The 17759-nt window shown below is 32.8% G+C and overlaps 1 protein-coding gene across 2 annotated transcripts; it reads right to left on the reverse strand.

Moving 5' to 3' along the window:
• Positions 1-1682: 1682 nt before the first annotated feature.
• On the reverse strand, positions 1683-17708 carry LOC144972866 (uncharacterized). 2 transcript variants are annotated; one of them, XM_078914613.1, is made up of 11 exons: positions 17399-17683; positions 14785-14947; positions 12790-12859; positions 11380-11509; positions 10421-10757; positions 9253-9356; positions 8820-8965; positions 7746-7807; positions 6685-6747; positions 4095-4166; positions 1683-3664 (listed from the first exon to the last, which is right to left on the reverse strand). In XM_078914613.1, exons 1-11 carry the CDS (start codon positions 17512-17514, stop codon positions 3464-3466), a joined length of 1464 nt encoding a protein of 487 aa, XP_078770739.1. In that variant the 5' UTR covers positions 17515-17683; the 3' UTR covers positions 1683-3463. The 2 variants fall into 2 exon arrangements, with proteins under 2 accessions (XP_078770739.1, XP_078770740.1); XM_078914614.1 differs by lacking the exon at positions 6685-6747 and having other exon boundaries at positions 17399-17708.
• Positions 17709-17759: the final 51 nt, after the last annotated feature.

The raw sequence follows: 17759 nt of genomic DNA on the forward strand, positions 1-17759 counted from the left end.
ATCCGCCACCTGTGGACGCGCTGGGTTGGGGATGGTCACCCCAGCTGTACCCAGCTCGTGGGTATATTATTTGTAATTTGTGGAATACATTCTCAGTTTCCATTACAATGTTCAAAGCGCTTTGAAATACCTACTATTATTTTTACTTTTCGTCTATTTCCACCTTCAGGTCAAATAGAACCAATTTTCCATTTAATTCATTTTGAGTCGCCTTTTGAGTGCCTTTTTAAATCGAGGTAAACTATTTTCATATTTTCGAAACAGCGACGTTTTTGAAAGAAATTGTTAATAAATGTACGTTAATAATAGGAAGGCAAAGGCTCAAATGTTTAAAAAAAACCTAGCTGAATTATTTCAGGGTATTTGTGGGCACAGTAGCACATCATGACTAACATAGCATTTTAAAATGGAGATATAAATCACTTTGTTTGATTCGTCTTGCTTCCATTTTAAATAATTTTTCTCTTTTATATCTATATATATAAATATATATATATATATAAACATTAAGATAGTTTGACTTCTACAACGTTGTTATATATATATATATATATATATATATATATATATATATATATATATATATATATATATATATATATATATATAATTGTTATTTTTATTATTTAAAAAAATTGTATTTGATCTTACAATTTTTTGTTGATGACCACTAGAATGATAAACTTATTCGAAAATTCGAAATACTGTATAGTAAATACATATTAGATAATCGGCACTGCATGTTTTTATTAGAGTAACATTTTCTATGTTAAAGTAATATTTGGAATTTAATTAACGGATTGCTACACGTTCATGAAAACATGGCAGTGTTTCGTGCCACCAGGGCAAGAGTCTAGCGAGAATCAAAGAGCACCTCACTCTTGATCTAGCACTGAAGAAAAGTTCACATCTCTGAGCACCAAATGCGACCCCATAGCATAGCTGGCTAGTGACCAATTGCATCAATTAGCCGTGGAAGTGTGACAGCATAGGGTAAGTAACAAAACGAAAGAGGATACCTATGGTTTACTGTGGTGTAGAGTCAACTCATAATAGTATAGCAAATGTACGGTTCTTTAATAATCCCAGATGTCTATTTCGTGGATATCGGATTCCTTACATTTTAAGGACAAAAAGAAAAAAAGAGAAAAAAATCAAACAAAATTAAATCACAAATTAAAGGGTTTTTGATTGCACAATATACCCTGGTGTAGATAATAACAGCGACCATGCATCCTAGGTGATGACACAGATCTATACAATAAACCGTCATGTCAGTTTATAAAGCCAGGTAGTTACTCACACCTGGGTGGGATCGGACAAACGGCACGACATTGAATTTGGGTTACCATAATTAGAATCAAGTGCTGAAAAAAAAGATGATTTACAAGAAAAACAAATCATTTATCATTACTTACAACATCATCTATTTCCCTCTTTATAAAAGATCCCAGGCACCCACGAGGGCTTGAAAAAACATATAGTCTCATCCAGAACAGGGACACAAACCATGTGGAAGTGACAAAATAACATACGAGATTTGTGAGACATCAGAAGTGGGTTAATACACATCCTCCATCCCAGGCCTAGAAAGTCAACCCCCCCCCCCCCCCCTCCCCCTACTTGAGATGCAACTGCCAAACACAATTTTTTTCCCCATTGAAAACAATCAGAAAATCAAATATATTTTAAATTCTCTTTATTCAATTTATATTCAGACATTTAATTCAAATATTTTACAACATTTCAATACTTTTTCAACAGCAAATTGTTGCTATAATTTTCAAAATTTTACTATTTCCACTTGGTTAAATAACCTGTTAAACAATATTATGAGGTGTTTAAAAAATATATGATTTATCACTCTTCCCTTTCTTCCAAACCACTCCAGCTATATTCCTTTCTCCCAGAGCTCTAGCATTCTTAACTTTCTAAAGTAAAAAAATATATATATACAGTATCACAGAATTAGCAAAGGAGAGTGGAAACAGTGTATTAGATCTTACGAGAAAGTTTTGTACTTCAAATAATCCACTTTCTTTCACGTAGTGGAACAGTTCAGGATGCTTGTGCTAAATTATAACGGAATTTGACTTTTTTTAAAACCTGTGACAGGTGGAAATAGTGCTTTCTAAATATTAAACAATCATAATAAATATATCTAAAAAATGACAATGATATAATACCATTCATGCACCCATTTAGCAAATAGCTCAATAGCACTTATTGCGAAATAAAAACCCTTTGACACATTCACAAGACACAAAAGAACTGCGTGCACATGAACATGAACATACACTCTCCACACACACACCCATTCACACACACACACACACACACAAACACACAATTGCACGCACACATTAACAAAGTGCTTATTCAATTAGATATCAGCGAAAAATAGAAAGAACTTGATGTGACTATTTTTTCCTCGACTACATGAATATTTATTTCAAAAGAACAATTTTTTTTCATTTTTAAACTCAGCGAACCATAAAAGTATATTAAATGTGTGTATCCACTTGACTTCGAAATTTTTCCACCGAGGCAAAACATTATGAGGGGAAAAAATAATTTAATATGAAATTTTGATCAAATCAAAAAATAAATAAAAGACAGTCAGTTACAAACAATTACAACAAAAAAAGATATAAATAAAGGGTTTTTAATTGTTTGTTTTGCTTTCAACTCATATGATAAATTTCTCACTCTTTGGAGGTTTATAACTAAAAGGGTAATAAGAAACATGTACACTCGTATAATCAGGTAGTTGTAAAACAATTGACATACAGATACTTTACTTTGCAGTATCTATTCATAGAAACACTCTCAGAAAAGCAAGTCTCTTATTCCTTGTGAGAGTTCTATTCAGTCCTGCTAATATATTTTCAAGTCCCAAATACAATTTTTTTAAACATTTAGATGAAGGAATTAAATATTGAATTACCATTTATATAATTACAGGCATTAAAAAAAATTGTAGGAGAAATTTCTAGCAATTCGGGGGGTAGGGGGTTGTATTTTTAAGTGTCTCATTTGTTTTGTATTATGTTTGTTTGTTTCGAGTTTTTACCTTTTTACATACCGAGGAAATGACAATAAAAATCAATATGTGGAGTTTTGTGACCTTATATTAAACGTATTTACATAATTACTGGTATTAAATTTAAATAGTGTCTAATTTGTCGATATTGCTTCATGCTAAATACTTTCTTTTGTACTTAGTGTGTTTCATTACATCCATTGAATTTTATTCAAGTGAGAGAAAGAGAGAAAGAGAGACGAGAGAGAGAGAGAGAGAGAGAGAGAGAGAGAGAGAGAGAGAGAGAGAGAGAGAGAGAGAGAGAGAGAGAGAGAGAGAGAGAGAGAGAGGTGTTCTATTTATAATAATATGTGTAATAATTTAAAGCCTAAAATATGCTTCATTTAAACATGATCAGCACATTTCCTAAAACATTAGCTTTTAAGACACTTGTGATTGTTGTTGTTGTGGAGGAGGCTGGGGAACAATGGGAGGCAGTGGGGACTGTTCAGCGAGGGGTCGGAGGATGGGCGTGTTCCGATCAAGAAGGTCGTTGACAGTGATTCCAGTATTGCTAAGACGAACAGTGACAGGTTTCATCCCCTTTTGATGCTCTTCCAGTACATCCAGTTTTCTGTAGTACTGTTGGAATAAGATTTGTAATTGGAGAAAAGGTTAAGATTCTTAATAAATATGATATTGATAATAATAATAATAATAATAATAATAATAATAATAATAAATAATAATAATAATAATAATAATAATATAATAATAATAATAATAATAATAATAATAATACTGACAATAATACTTTTTTGAGTACAGACGTGTGTGTGATAAAAATGAAGACTGTCTAGATACAAATAAATTATGTGACAACAAGGCCTTCAAATGGCGTCACACAACACACACACACACACAGAGAGAGAGAGAGAGAGAGAGAGAGAGAGAGAGAGAGAGAGAGAGAGAGAGAGAGAGAGAGAGAGAGAGAGAGAAAGAGAGAGAGAGAGGGGGGGGTGTAAAAATAGTCATATGACAAGAGTAAAATAAGCGTAATATAATTTCCTACCCTTCCAGGTCCTTTCTTGACTCTTCCTCCCTCCCTCACAATGACTCCGTGGGACACTTCCATTTCTTCAATCTGAAACAGGAGGATATAATTTTAATTAATGATGTCCAATGCTTACTACTTTAACATACACAATATGCATTTTCATGCGTTTTGCTTTATTGCAGACATTATGATGGTAAAAGCACACACTGCATTAATACAATTATTTCTATTTTCAAATCATGAACATGATATAAATATCCAACTTGTAATATGATTTACTTAGCAAAATTAATAACTTGAGTTTTTATTTAGCACAGTATCCACTAAACGTGCTCAAAGCGCTTTACTAAGGATACCTGGCCGACAGCAACAGTTAGGCAATATTACAATTATTTTTTTTCAGACAGAGACAATGCTCTTAACGGTTAGGTACTCATTTTACATCTGAGTATGGTGAGAGAATGTGAGTAAAAAGTCTTTTCCAAGGACTCAACTATGCGCTGAATGAGGCTCGAATCCAGGACTTTCCAATCTGAAAGTGAGTGTCATACCACAAGACCACAAAGCAGCACTTATTTTTTTTTTAAAAGGAGTGTTAATGATATTGTTATTATTTTTTTTTCCATTTCAAATGCATTAAAGTTAAAGATGTAGACTTGAGTCTTGAATAAGTACTCAAGTTGATGATGATATTTAATTTTTACCATGAATGTTTTAAAATACAGAAGACTAAAGAAGTATAATGAATGTTTTTGCATCCATCTTATCTTAATATGATATGCATGAAGTGAGAAATTGATTCCACAACCATCAGAATACCGACAGTTTGGGGAGAGGAGGAGGAGAGGAGGAGGAGAGGAGGAGGAAAAGAAGGAGAAAGAGGAGGAGGAGGAGGGGGAAAAGGAAATTATTTATATATAGACAGAGATGATGAAGAAGAAGAAGAAAAAGAAGAATGTAACTATTGTTATTTTCATCATTATCTAATCGTTATTATTATTATTATTATTATTATTATTATTATTATTATTATTATTATTATTATCATTATTATTATATTATTATTATTATTATTATTATTATTATTATTATTATTATTATTATTATTATTATTATTATTATTATTATTATTATTATTACTATTATTACTATCATCATCGTAAATAATAAATAATAACATGAAGTACAATTGTATTGCGTTTTGCATTTAAGACAACATTCACCCCATTCACAACTTAAACCAAACCCACTCAAGCCAACATTGAGTGTGAATCAAAGATATTTAAAAATATAAAAATATACAAAGTCAAAACAGTTTAAGATTGAATTTTTTTGAAAACGTGTTTTTTTAACCTTTATTATAACGACGACGACGACGATGATGATGATGATAATGATGATGATAACAACGATGATAATGATGATGATGATGAAGGAACAAACATGAAGAGAAAATAATACGGTGCAACTTTTGACCACTCCCTAAAAAAGTACACAGTTTAAATATCAAATGTACACATGACCAATAATGGATGTATTGAATTGGTATAAGTACTTTGTACAAGGTGATGTGTTGAATCAGTATTTTTGTGCAAGGTGATGTGTTGAATTGGTGTACTTTGAATGTAAAAGATGATGTATTGAATGGTATACTTTGTAGTAGATGATACGTTGAATTGGTATACTTTGTACAAGATTATTGTGTTGAATGGGTGTACTTTGTAGAAGATGATGTGTTTAATCGGTATACTTTAACCAAGATTATTGTGTTGAATCTGTGTACTTTGAACACAGGGCCTACAAGATGATAAATTGAATTCGTCTATTTCGAATGTACAAGATGATGTTTTGAATCTGTATACTTTGTAAAAGATGATGTGTTGTATTGATAATAATATACTTTGTACAAGATGATGCAGAAAATCAATGTTTATATCATGTAAAATGTAAAGAATACTTAATGAACATTTAAAGAAGACATTTTAGATTGAAACTTTTTGGTTTGTTTAAAAATTTAAAAAAAATTTTTAACACTTTAACACTTATTATCGCACTCCTGCTCAAAAATATTTTTTAAAAGCTTACAACTCAAAAATGGATTTTAAAAATGTGATAAGAGTATCAACATATTATATTTCATTTCAGAAGCATCATGTCTGTCTGAAAGTAAAAATCTGTCAGAAAATTTGAAGAGATTAAGCTAGAATTATTTTTTTCTTTTAATTTTCAAATAATATATCAATGCTATATCCCCCCCACCCCCCTCACCAACCAATTTAAAAAAAAAATCCTATCTCCTTTGAATGTTAGAGAGAATACTTGTTACTTAAATTCGTATAACTTATTGTTGAAATTACAACCTAAACAACAAATTAGAAATTGTATTTATAATTTGCAGGAATAAAATTAGATTTTAAATTGTTGGTATTAAACATTAATTCCAAAGTTCAATAATAATGACAATGAAAATCAAGTTTATGAGTGCATTTTATGAAGTTGCACACCATACTTGATTCAACAGATTTTTCAAAAATAGATTAAATAAAAACTTAAATACATGCAACAAATTTTAAGCTTCAAACAAATAACAAGGTGTAAGCTATACCCTATGAGTCCGAGAATCATCCGTTCTCACACTTTTGGGTTGCTCATTGCTATGCCTATGGCCCTGTTGTATTATGCAGATACAAAAATTAATTCTAATATTTTCTTTCCTTGAACAATCAAATTGACTTTTCGAATAAAAAGTAGTCCTCAAAATAATCACAATCTACCTTATGCTTTGGATTCTAATCTATTCAAAATTGCCTCTCGCAAGATCTAATGAATCCAGCTATCCAATCACTGCTGGGTAGACAGAAGAGTCAGAACCAGATTAAAAACTAGCTCGTTTGCTTGCCATTCAGTTGTTCTACCAATCCTCTTCAGTTCCATTTGCCTTTTGGCCCCAAAGTACTGTATCATTTTCTCTGCAAATTGAGCTATTGGGGCCATATATATTTTGCAAAATAATCAAAAGCAGATTGCAAAGTCTTTGGACAAAATAAGGAACGTCCATCAAATAATATCAATACCATTTTTCTTTTCAAAACAGATATTTTTGCTAGGATAGAAGTACCTATGTAATCTTTTCGTTAAGACTATTCAAGATACAAGACAAATTCTACTAGAATTATATTTTAAGGCTGGTTCTTTTAATTTATTTTTTTTTCTTAAAAAGAAATAAAATTTAACTTGACAATTAGAGATCAGATTGTTACAAATGAAAATAGAAACGTGCTATTTATTGCTTCTGTTTATCAGTATTTTCATTTCCAAGGTTCACATCAGCAACTAGATCCAATTTGATTAATTGTAGAGAAAGACTTTTGTTCCCATTACTTCAAAACGGCATTATGTCAGAATGATTTAGATGATGAAAATCACTATAATGGCAAAATGATTGAAATTAGAAGATTTACGCTTTGTGGAGTTGAAAAAACAAAATTCACTCATTTCAATGACTGGTTTGCTTTAAACAAATTATATAAGTATAAATTATTTTTGAAATACAATATTTAGCTCCATGTTCACCCGACATGGTACCATTTTGAAGCGACAGGCTACATTTTGGCATCCTTTTCTGTTCTCTTAGAAGGTAAGGAGTGTCTATATGAAGAAACTCACCAATGGAGGAGGTAGTGGGGCTACAGAACCGTGTGATGTCGATACCTTTGGCTTTGAGCTACCTAGAATACAAATAAATTACAGTATTGTTCTATCAATACTTTCTAATTGTCAGTACTGTGGACAAATAAAATAATACATGAAATATGCCATGGTTATAGTAGTGATGGTATATGTTACAATTTGAAGGCAGTAAAATCATTGTAGTTGAGTGTTATAAAACAAAAGAAGGAAAGATAAGCCCTTTTCACATAATTCAAAAAATCATGATAAAATAGATATTTAAAAAACTTCAAATAGAAACTGTAGACCATAATAATGAGCACAGACTATAACCATTTTTTTAAAAATCAAACGCCATTCATCAGAGCATGCCTGTTATATCAAAGGAAAGTGAACGAAGCAATTTATTACATTGTCATAGTCACAACCCATCTAAAAGAGAGATTTATTATTTTCGTCTGTACATACAAATAGACGTTTCTTTTGGTTATCTCTTTGCAAGATGAATTTATGGTAGGATGTCACCTATTCACAAACCCATAATAATGACATACATTTTAGTAAAAACCCTGTTTAGTGACATCGACATGACGGTAAATGCCAACTTCAAATCGACAGTCAAGGCAAAATTTCGTAGCTAATGAAAACGCTTAATTGGCAACCAATGACATCCAGTTCCCTCAGGACCAGTTGATATGGGTGTTTCCTGTAGCTGAGGCAAAGCGCATTGCACAAACTTTTACTAGCCTCCCTGATGCAAGCAAATGATCAACCAGCTAGTGAACACTCCATGCCAATGAAACAAACCTCAGTTATAAGATACTGCACTATTGGCCTGCTATCAGTATCTCTGATTGGTGATTTCTTGCATAACTACGAAAATGAAAAAAAAACTGAAATGGTCACTACAGACCGTTGGAAAAAGACAGCCATAGTGAAGTACTTTAGCCCCCCCCCCCCCCTTTCCCCAACCCCCTGCTATCTTGAGTTGCTCCATTAAAAAAAAAAATTCTGGTCCCAACGTGGTCGTTATAGAGAGGATGCATTGTATAATATATTTCATTTGAATACCTGTAGAGGTTGATTCTGCAGCAATATTTTTGTTAGATTTCAACTTCCTCATTTTACTTCCTGTTGATTTCCCTTTCCTCATGGCGTCTAACCTAGCTTGTGCTGCCTCCACTGCTGGATCTACAACGTGGTATTTTACATTCACCCTAACAAAAGAAAAAAAAAAGAAAAGATTATATAATTACATCAACAGTTGATTCAATCACTTTGGCATATATTTTATGGAAATGATATGTTCATAAAAATGTTTCTTTCGAAAAAGATATTATAGAAACCCAATAATTTTCTCATAAGGATAACATGTCCTTGATGAACTGCAAATACCTGGGTGCTTACACCTGATGATATATGCAAAAGGTTGATTTGATTTTACATTATATTTTTTTAAAACATGAAAATACAGGGGCAAAAAAGTTATTGATCTAAACCTTACTTGTGTGTTGGCAACTTCTCAGGGTCCAGTTTCATTACAGCCACCACATTACCAAGATCATCATACACGACATCTTTATTACCAGGTGGTCGTCCTGTTTGAACCTGTGTGAAACAAATAGTCAAAAAGTACTTTCAAATCACCACTGATAAGGAAAAACTTTAAAAATACTAAATTGAATCTTGAAGTGAAAATTTAAGGGAATAGAGGAGAGTAACAAGAAAACAAAATAAAAGCATCACAAAGTCAGGGAAATGAACCTGCTACCAAACTGGAACAGCACCCAATGCCTGACAGCAGTTTCTAATGGTTTCATTATAATACTATTATAATCTACCCACTCTCTGAGAACTTTCCCATATTCATGATACATTCTGATCACCCTCGGCAGCTGCATTACGACTCAGTCTTCACTTAGATGCTCTGCAGTCTCTGGATTGTTACCACAAGATGTGGGCAATGCCATCAAAACTCACTGAGGCAGAGTGGCTCACCATACTCAGTTGTAAAATGTGTACCTAAACATTAACAACATTGTCTCTGTCAAAAAAAAAGTTATAATATTGCCTTACAGGTCCTACATGTTGAGTGTTGTTGGTTCGGGACCCATTGTAAACCGCTTTGAACATGTTTAGTGGATATTGTGCTATATAAATGCTCAAGTTTTTTAAAGCAGTGTCTAAACCCGACCTGGCACATATTCCATAATTTTGTGAAGGCAGCTTAGTAGAGATATGGGTCTGTAGTTGTCCGCTTCCATTTCCAGTTTGTCTGGTTTTGGAAAGGCAACTATCTCTGCATGTTTCCAAAACTGTGGAAGCTTTCCTTTTGAAAGGACATCAGATATTGTTTCCGCCAACCAAGCCTGTGCCTCGGGCCCAAGTGAGTCCCAAATCTGCCTCGCTGATAGGGGGAGATTGGTGACCAAAACACACAGTGAACTGAGCTATCTACCACTCCAAAATTGTGGTTTCAAACGTTGGTATGTGTAAGCTTGTAGATGGGTGTATGCTAATGCATTAAAACATCATTATGAAACTATTTTTAAGGAGAATTAAGCCTCTTCCTTTGGAATTTGGCACTATATAAGTTAATTTTTTTACTATTTGTCATATAGAATCGGTCAAGCATTGAAATCTACGTTATAATATACTTTTAAGGAGCTTACTTTAAGAATGCTGGTACATGACGCAGGCATATTAAGTAGAGTGCTTGGCTTTTCTTCACTTGGTGGCATGGAAGCAACAATTTCATCATATATCATCTTGATCTCAGTATCTTCCAAGGACTCTGTCATCTTACTGACACCTGCAGATTTCAATTTCCCTCTATATGGTCTGAATTTTTTCTTGGTTGAGGCTGACAGTGATACTTTTGGAGGAGATGGAACTTTCTCAATTTCTTTCTCCTCCTTTTCTTGTTGTGCCACAATGTCGGAAGTCTCTTCTGGTTCTGAGACAACATCATCCAGCTCCGCTGGTTCTTGTGAAATTTCCTCCTGGGGTCTATGGAAATTATTGTAAAAATTTATAACATTAGAAAACATCCCGGCAATCTCAAAAGAGAAAATCAAATGAAAATGTAAAATATTTCTTCTTTTAATATTTTGATTATTAATTCTTTCCCTACCATAAATAATCTCCTCCCTCACCTCCCATAATTTGATTTGTACGACAATGAATAACTCCATGTGTTCAGTTACTCATAAAATATTTATTACACAGATAGGATCTTGGATTTCTCCTCTCCCCCTCTCTCTCAATATTAAATTAGGTGTAGTGTGAATTGGATTCGTTCTCTAAAAGCATAAGCTGCTCATTTGTTTGTTTTACCTCTCTATAATTTCTCTTTTTAACTATGCAAGACCTGATAATAATGTTTGAAACAAATACATTTTGAACACTACTACTAATACTTCTAGTACTACTACTACTAGGATCACTGATATTACTACTACTACTACTACTACTACTACTCCTCTCTCTCTCTCTCTCTCTCTCTCTCTCTCTCTCTCTCTCTCTCTCTCTCTCTCTCTCTCTCTCCTTCCTGTTTACTTGAGTTTGCCATTACTTATTCCTTTATTTGCCCCTCTATTTGTATTTATTATCAGAGTAAATCAAGACTTACTCTTTTTCTGCTTCCTCTTCAAGGACTTCAGCTTCTTCTGGAATTTCCTCCAACTCTGGAGTTGGTACAAGGATTACATTTCTGGGCACCGACCCTTGGGCCCAACAATCAGTTTCAGCAGGTTCTGGCTCTGTGTTAAGAAATGGTAAATATCATGTTAAAAAGAACATATCTCATTTAAGAGCCAAAACGAGAAGGGTCTTGAAGTGACACCACTCTCATCAGCAGTTTTGTAACAAACAATATTTATGATATACAGAATTAAAGATCAGTCTAACAATGATAAGAATACATCGACTGCAATGTAAACAGTAGAGACAAGCTAACGCAACTGTCTATGCTAATTAATATGCATGGTATCCTCAGTGAAAATGAAATATTGAAAATTCATGGAGAAAGGAGGCCATCACCATTGAAGAAAAGCGTAAGTTGAAGATATGAATTGCGAAAAAACGTTAGATGCTAAAGGAAACAGTTCAACTCAAATCCATAAACTTATATCAGTATATGGAAAAAACATCTTGGGCAAAATGGCAGTACATTGGTCAAGAAATATGTTTCAGATTGAGCTGTCAAGTCTTGATCATGAGACAGACAATTTGCTCTAAATACGACATACAATAAACAGTGGACATAGCCATCAATCTAGGCCTTCCAAAGACTAAAGTATACTGCAAAAAGTATGAGTTTAGATAACATAAAGTATTAGACAGACTGAGGGAGGTTCTCCATAAAAAATGACCAGGTCTGACCAAATGCGTTATCTATCAGCATCTATGCAACACTGCATACAAGCAAAACTGTGAATTAAATACAAATGAGAAACTGTGTCATGTCACCACAAAATTCAGACCTTGCTCCCTCAGAAGATTGGACCACATAAATGTCATTTGTCCGGATAGCGCTTAAAGTATATTGATGATCTCATTGAGGAACTGACAACAAAACTAAAATCATGTGACGATAAATTCTTGAGGGGTGGCATTTATCTCCCTTTGCACTGATGACAGAAATGCCTTGGTCTTCAAGGTGATAATCTTTTTAAAAATGAAAACCACTAACAAACCTTCTCAAAACCGCCTATTCTAAGTTAGATGGTTTATCATCATCATCATTATCACAACAACTATATAATACTATAACTACTACTATTTCACAAACAAAAATACAATTCAAACAAATACATAAAGTAAAGTAGAAATGGTATCATTACTACTACCACTGCTGCTGCTGCTACTAATATTACTACTATTACTACTACTACTACTACTACTACTACTACTACTACTACTACTACTACTACTACTACTACTACTACTACTACTACTACTGCTACTACTATTATCACTACTGATATTACTGCTATCAAGACTAATATCAACATCATCATTGTAATCCATTTCCACTTGCCTTCATCTTGAGTCCAACCTAAGTCAGCTTCAATATTTTCTTCTCCTTCATCCCGGGTCAGGAACTGCCACTAAAATAATAATTAAACAAAATTTAGAGGTGCAGGGTTTATGATTATAAAACATTGTGGTTTTGATTTTGTAATTCTAGTGGTTTCAAACATGGTAACTATCTTGAGTCCCTCTCGTGACTTATTGAGGTCATAAGGTAAACACACAAACATTACAAAAGTTTATTGGCAAGTTAGCATTTACGCTATGAATAATATTATCAACATAAACATATAACACAGAGACATTGAGTAAGCTTCGATATAAAGAGTGAATATTAATTCCGATAAGTAAGTGGAGCAGACACTTAAGTTGATGATAACAAAAAATGAAGTGAGTAGAGAAGTGCGAGAGGACAAAGGGAAATTAAAACTTTTTATCAAAAATACATATTTTTATTACTAATTACAGGTCTGAGAATAACAAAACCCTAATCACAAATATGAAAACTTAATTTAATCTTATTTTAAAGAATATAATAATAGTATAATAATAGTATAATAGTAATGCCAAATGGTAGTTTCTTATTACTACATATAAACTAAATGTTGCCTCCATTGCCTACTGGTTACCATTGGAGAAGTATATTATGTCAACATTTCATCAACCCATGTTCGTAACCTTGGTGTTTTATTGGATAACAATCTGTCCATGAATGAACATGTTTCCAATGTAATCAAATCTTGCAACTTTCATTTGAGAAATATAGGGAAAGTAAGACACCTTATCGATAAAGATATAACTAGCATTTTAATGTCTTCTTTGGTTTTTAGTAGAACTGACTATTGCCCACCCTTCTTGTCGGCTGCTCTGAATACACTATAGACAGATTACAAAAAGTTAAAAATAAAGCAGCCAGAATAATATCCCTCATTAAATCAAACAAACATATAACATCAATTCTAAAATCCCTCCACTGCCTGCCAGCAAAGTTTTGGTTTGATTTTAAGATGCTTTGTTGTGCATACAAATCCATGAACGAAATTTTGCCTCCTTACATCCAAGACCTAACTTCTCCCTATAAACCAGTGCAAGCTCTGAGATCTGCTGACTCTTTATCACTTAACGTAAGAAAATTTTCAAACAAATTCAACAGTAAATCTTTTTGTATCAGTGCCCCTCGGATATGGAATAGCATAAGTTTTAAAACTAGACCCAGCCCTTTATTTGAAATTTTAAAAAAGAATCTGAAAACAGAGCTTTTTTTCTCATGCCTTTCAGTCCGTTGGGGGTCCCAATAGCTCAGTTGGTAGAGCACTCACTTCACATGCAAAGGGACCAAGATCGATCCCAGGTACAGTCGAGATTTTTTTTGGACCCCCCCTGTCCACCCAGCAGTGATTGGGTAGCTGTGTCTCTTAGATCTCATGGAAAGTACTTTGCAATAGATTAACATCCTATCCAAAGTGTAGCAAGCAATTGCTATTGTCCGTTTCACGCTATAGAAACTGGGATAACTCCAGCTCTATGGGTCGAATGGCTCGAAAGGACTACTTTTTAGTCCGTTATATACTTTGATTTGTGCATTGATTAACAATGGATTGTAACTGGGTTTTTGTTTTTGTTGCTTTTTTTTTCTTAGCGCCCTGAGCACCTTTGAGTGGAAGTGTGCGCTTTATAAATGTTTCATTATTATTATTATTATTATTATTATCATTATTATTATTATTATTATTATTATTATTATTATTATTATTATTATTATTATTATTATTATTATTATTATTATTATTATCATTATTATTATTATTATTATTATTATTATTATTATTATTATATTATCCAATGAAACAAATCAGTCTAAAATAATGGGTAAAACGCAAAAGATTCTGATTGAAGGTTAATCAAAAACAAATAGAATGCAATTCAAACAAATATAAATTAATTAGATAAAAGCAGGAACAGTATTAGGGAAATGAAATTTCACACTACTATGATTTCAAACCTCAATGATTTCAATGATGGCATCCCTGGCTTGTGTGATGGTAAAGGGCAAGAGTTGTCTTTCAATATATTTATCATAAATAGTTGTCATGGTCCTTTCCATGAGTTCATCCATGATATCCATGACGAACTCATCCCCTCCATCTCTCTCCAACATAACATTCCTGGGGGAGGAAGAAAATCATCACAAATTAAACATTCACAGTATTAAGACACAAAAGGTAAAAATCTATTTAATTACGTATTATCTTTATTTATAAATCTATTCAAAATGACGTTTCACAATTTGATCTAAAGAGCTCTTTCACTTGAGCTAACTTATCCTCGTGGTAAAGTCCATATAAAATTATAATTAAAGAAAAATCCCAAATGCCTTATGACATTTACAGACAGTTTTTTGTTGCTATTTTATTTATTTAATAAAAAAAATTAATTAAAGGTAAAGAAAATAATTTTATCCATATGGCAATGCAAAGTCAAAATTAAACAATTTGAGACTGTTGAAGATTGTGAAAACTTTAAGAGGTAGTAAAAAAGTAGTCATTCAGCTCTCTATCAACCGTGAGTTTAATTTGGTTAAAAAAGAAATTGCATTTTTAGTTCAAAATTAACAGTCAGAGTCTATTTTACAAATCGTGAGGGGAAAATGAAAACTATTGTTTCGACATAATAATGTTAAGTGAAAACTAACCTGTAGGGACTACTGAGGGTATTAAAAATAGTACATGACTCAATAAAAGGCATCCTTTTTATTCTTAAATTCCATGTTTGTAAAGTAAATCCCAGTTCTTTAGGGATGAGTATGAAATTCATTTCATTCTATTTTTGTAACAGTTAAAGCTCTAGCAGCAATGAGAAAAATCATTTATATTAAAGACAATATAAGTGCAACCAAGAAAGAATCAACAGGGGCATCTTTTTTCCCTTGTATATTAGTATACTGCTTTCCATGCATTGCCTGATGTATACTGTACTTTAAACAACTTGCATTTTGATGTAAATTACAATACTTAAAGTTGCGAATTACATTGCGAGAAATGAAAGAAAATTTTTGTTAACCAATGTTCAGGCACTGTTTGGGGGTTGATGTCCCTAATGTGAGGGTAGCCATCTTTTTTATTTACCTCGAAATTGATCCGATCCGGGTTGCCACATTAGCTCTTCTATCGGTTTGACTATTATATAGCCAAATTATAAATAATAATAATATTGATAATAATAGGAATGTGGAATGGAGTCCAGATACAATTATTTTCAAATATGAAATAATGCGCACCATTATGAATGTAGAGTAATTAAGTCAACAATGATCATGACATGACAATTTTACGACTGATCTCAAATTGGACTCTTTTGAGTGTAAAATTTTTAGGGCGAGACAGGCAAAAAAAAAAAAAAAGAAAAAAAAAAAGGGGGGGGGGGGGGATAAGTAAGAAATAAATAATTATGGTATTATTAGATTAGGTATGCAACTCTAAATAACTTTTACATCTAAAACGAATAGAATATACATTGCTTTTAAAAGCTTACTCGCCTCACAAAACGGACGATTCCAAATACATTAATATTTCGTAGTGTTTTTATGCACCTCCGTTGACGGTGTATCTTAACGGATCGTTTTTATACACCTCCGTCACGCATGCGCATTCCACCCAATTTCATTAGCGATATTGTGTTTCTTCATTTGGACATGGCAAAAGTTATATTGTGACATCTGTAGGATGTCTTTGTTAATAAATTTATATAAAAATATTAATAATTTAAAAAATCGAAATATAAAACCAGAAAATAGAAGTTGCATCGAAGGTAAAATAATGTTTTAGAAAGACCTTATTAAATGTGATGAACAGTCAGGTGGCTCCGTAGCGCAGTGGACAAACTGTCAGACTCCAACCTTGAAAGTACCGGGTTCGATTCCCAATGTTGACTTTTTTTTTGATTTACTTTGTTTTTGTTTGCTTTTTTTTCTTTCATTTTTTTTTTCAAAAACTTTTTATCATGCTTTTAAAAAAACTTCGATTTTAATTTTCTAAAATTATTTATTTATTTGAGATCAGTATTTGTGTGCCATGTATCTTTTTACTTTTGATTTTTTAAATTATTGTTATTATTCTTTAATTTATTATCATTGTACATCGATAATCACTAAGCAGCGTGCTAAACTACAATCTAAAACTATTTAAACCTCATGGACGTATGCAGCAACAACTTTACCATCACCGCCGGCGGTGCATAAAAACGGTGCGTTTTTGTACACCTCCAACGGAGGTGTATAAAAACGCCACCACAATATTTATCAATCAAATTACGCGCTTTCATTAAAAAAAAAAAAAACAAAAAAAAAAAAAAAACAAATAAATCAATCCCAATGCCCTTCACTCCACCCCACGTCAAAAAAATTAATTAATTAAGAAACCGGGATCTGAGAAACTAGATAGATAGATAGTCCGTGATGTACGGACTAAATTACTTCACACAACAAAACATATCTGGCCAATCTCCAACTCCAATGTAAACATAAACATAGAAAGATGACCGCTCTCTCGTCAGGGACATCAACCCCCGAACAGTGTCAATGTTCATATTATTCTGTTATAAATAGCATAATTAAATACCAGTCATTGTCATTGAATTTTCCCGGAACAATTTCGTGGGCGATGACCGGAGTCTGTGATGCTGGTGGCTTGGTTTTGTCTGCTGCCCGGGTTTTCGAAGGTGCTGCTCGTGACATCTTTTAGTTTAGAATATGAATACAATGCACTCTACAAATTAACACTGATCTTGTAGCGTTTATTTTATATGGGTTATCAGTTTAAAAACCATACACGGGAAGCCCCATTTCGAGAAGCCTTCGCTCTTTACATGTTGCAAAGAGAGCAAAATAAAGCCACCATTACAGCGGATGTTGTCGTCGCTATGACACCTATAAATACCGAAAGTCTCGCAATGCTTTAGGGAATTTCTCTTACATTTATA

Source organism: Berghia stephanieae, chromosome 5, assembly GCF_034508935.2.
Source record: "Berghia stephanieae isolate SIO BIC M18660-M18661 chromosome 5, UCSD_Bste_1.3, whole genome shotgun sequence".
NCBI classification, from domain to species: Eukaryota; Metazoa; Mollusca; class Gastropoda; order Nudibranchia; family Aeolidiidae; genus Berghia; species Berghia stephanieae.

Excerpts from the sequence above, each read along its gene's own strand:
- LOC144972866 (XM_078914613.1), bottom strand. The coding sequence starts at position 17,514 with ATGTCACGAGCAGCACCTTCGAAAACCCGGGCAGCAGACAAAACCAAG. Across the intron at positions 9,357-10,420 it reads CATGTACCAGCATTCTTAAA|GTTCAAACAGGACGACCACC; the intron begins GTAAGCTCCTTA and ends TGTTTCACACAG. Across the intron at positions 7,808-8,819 it reads TGCAGAATCAACCTCTACAG|GTAGCTCAAAGCCAAAGGTA; the intron begins GTATTCAAATGA and ends TTTGTATTCTAG.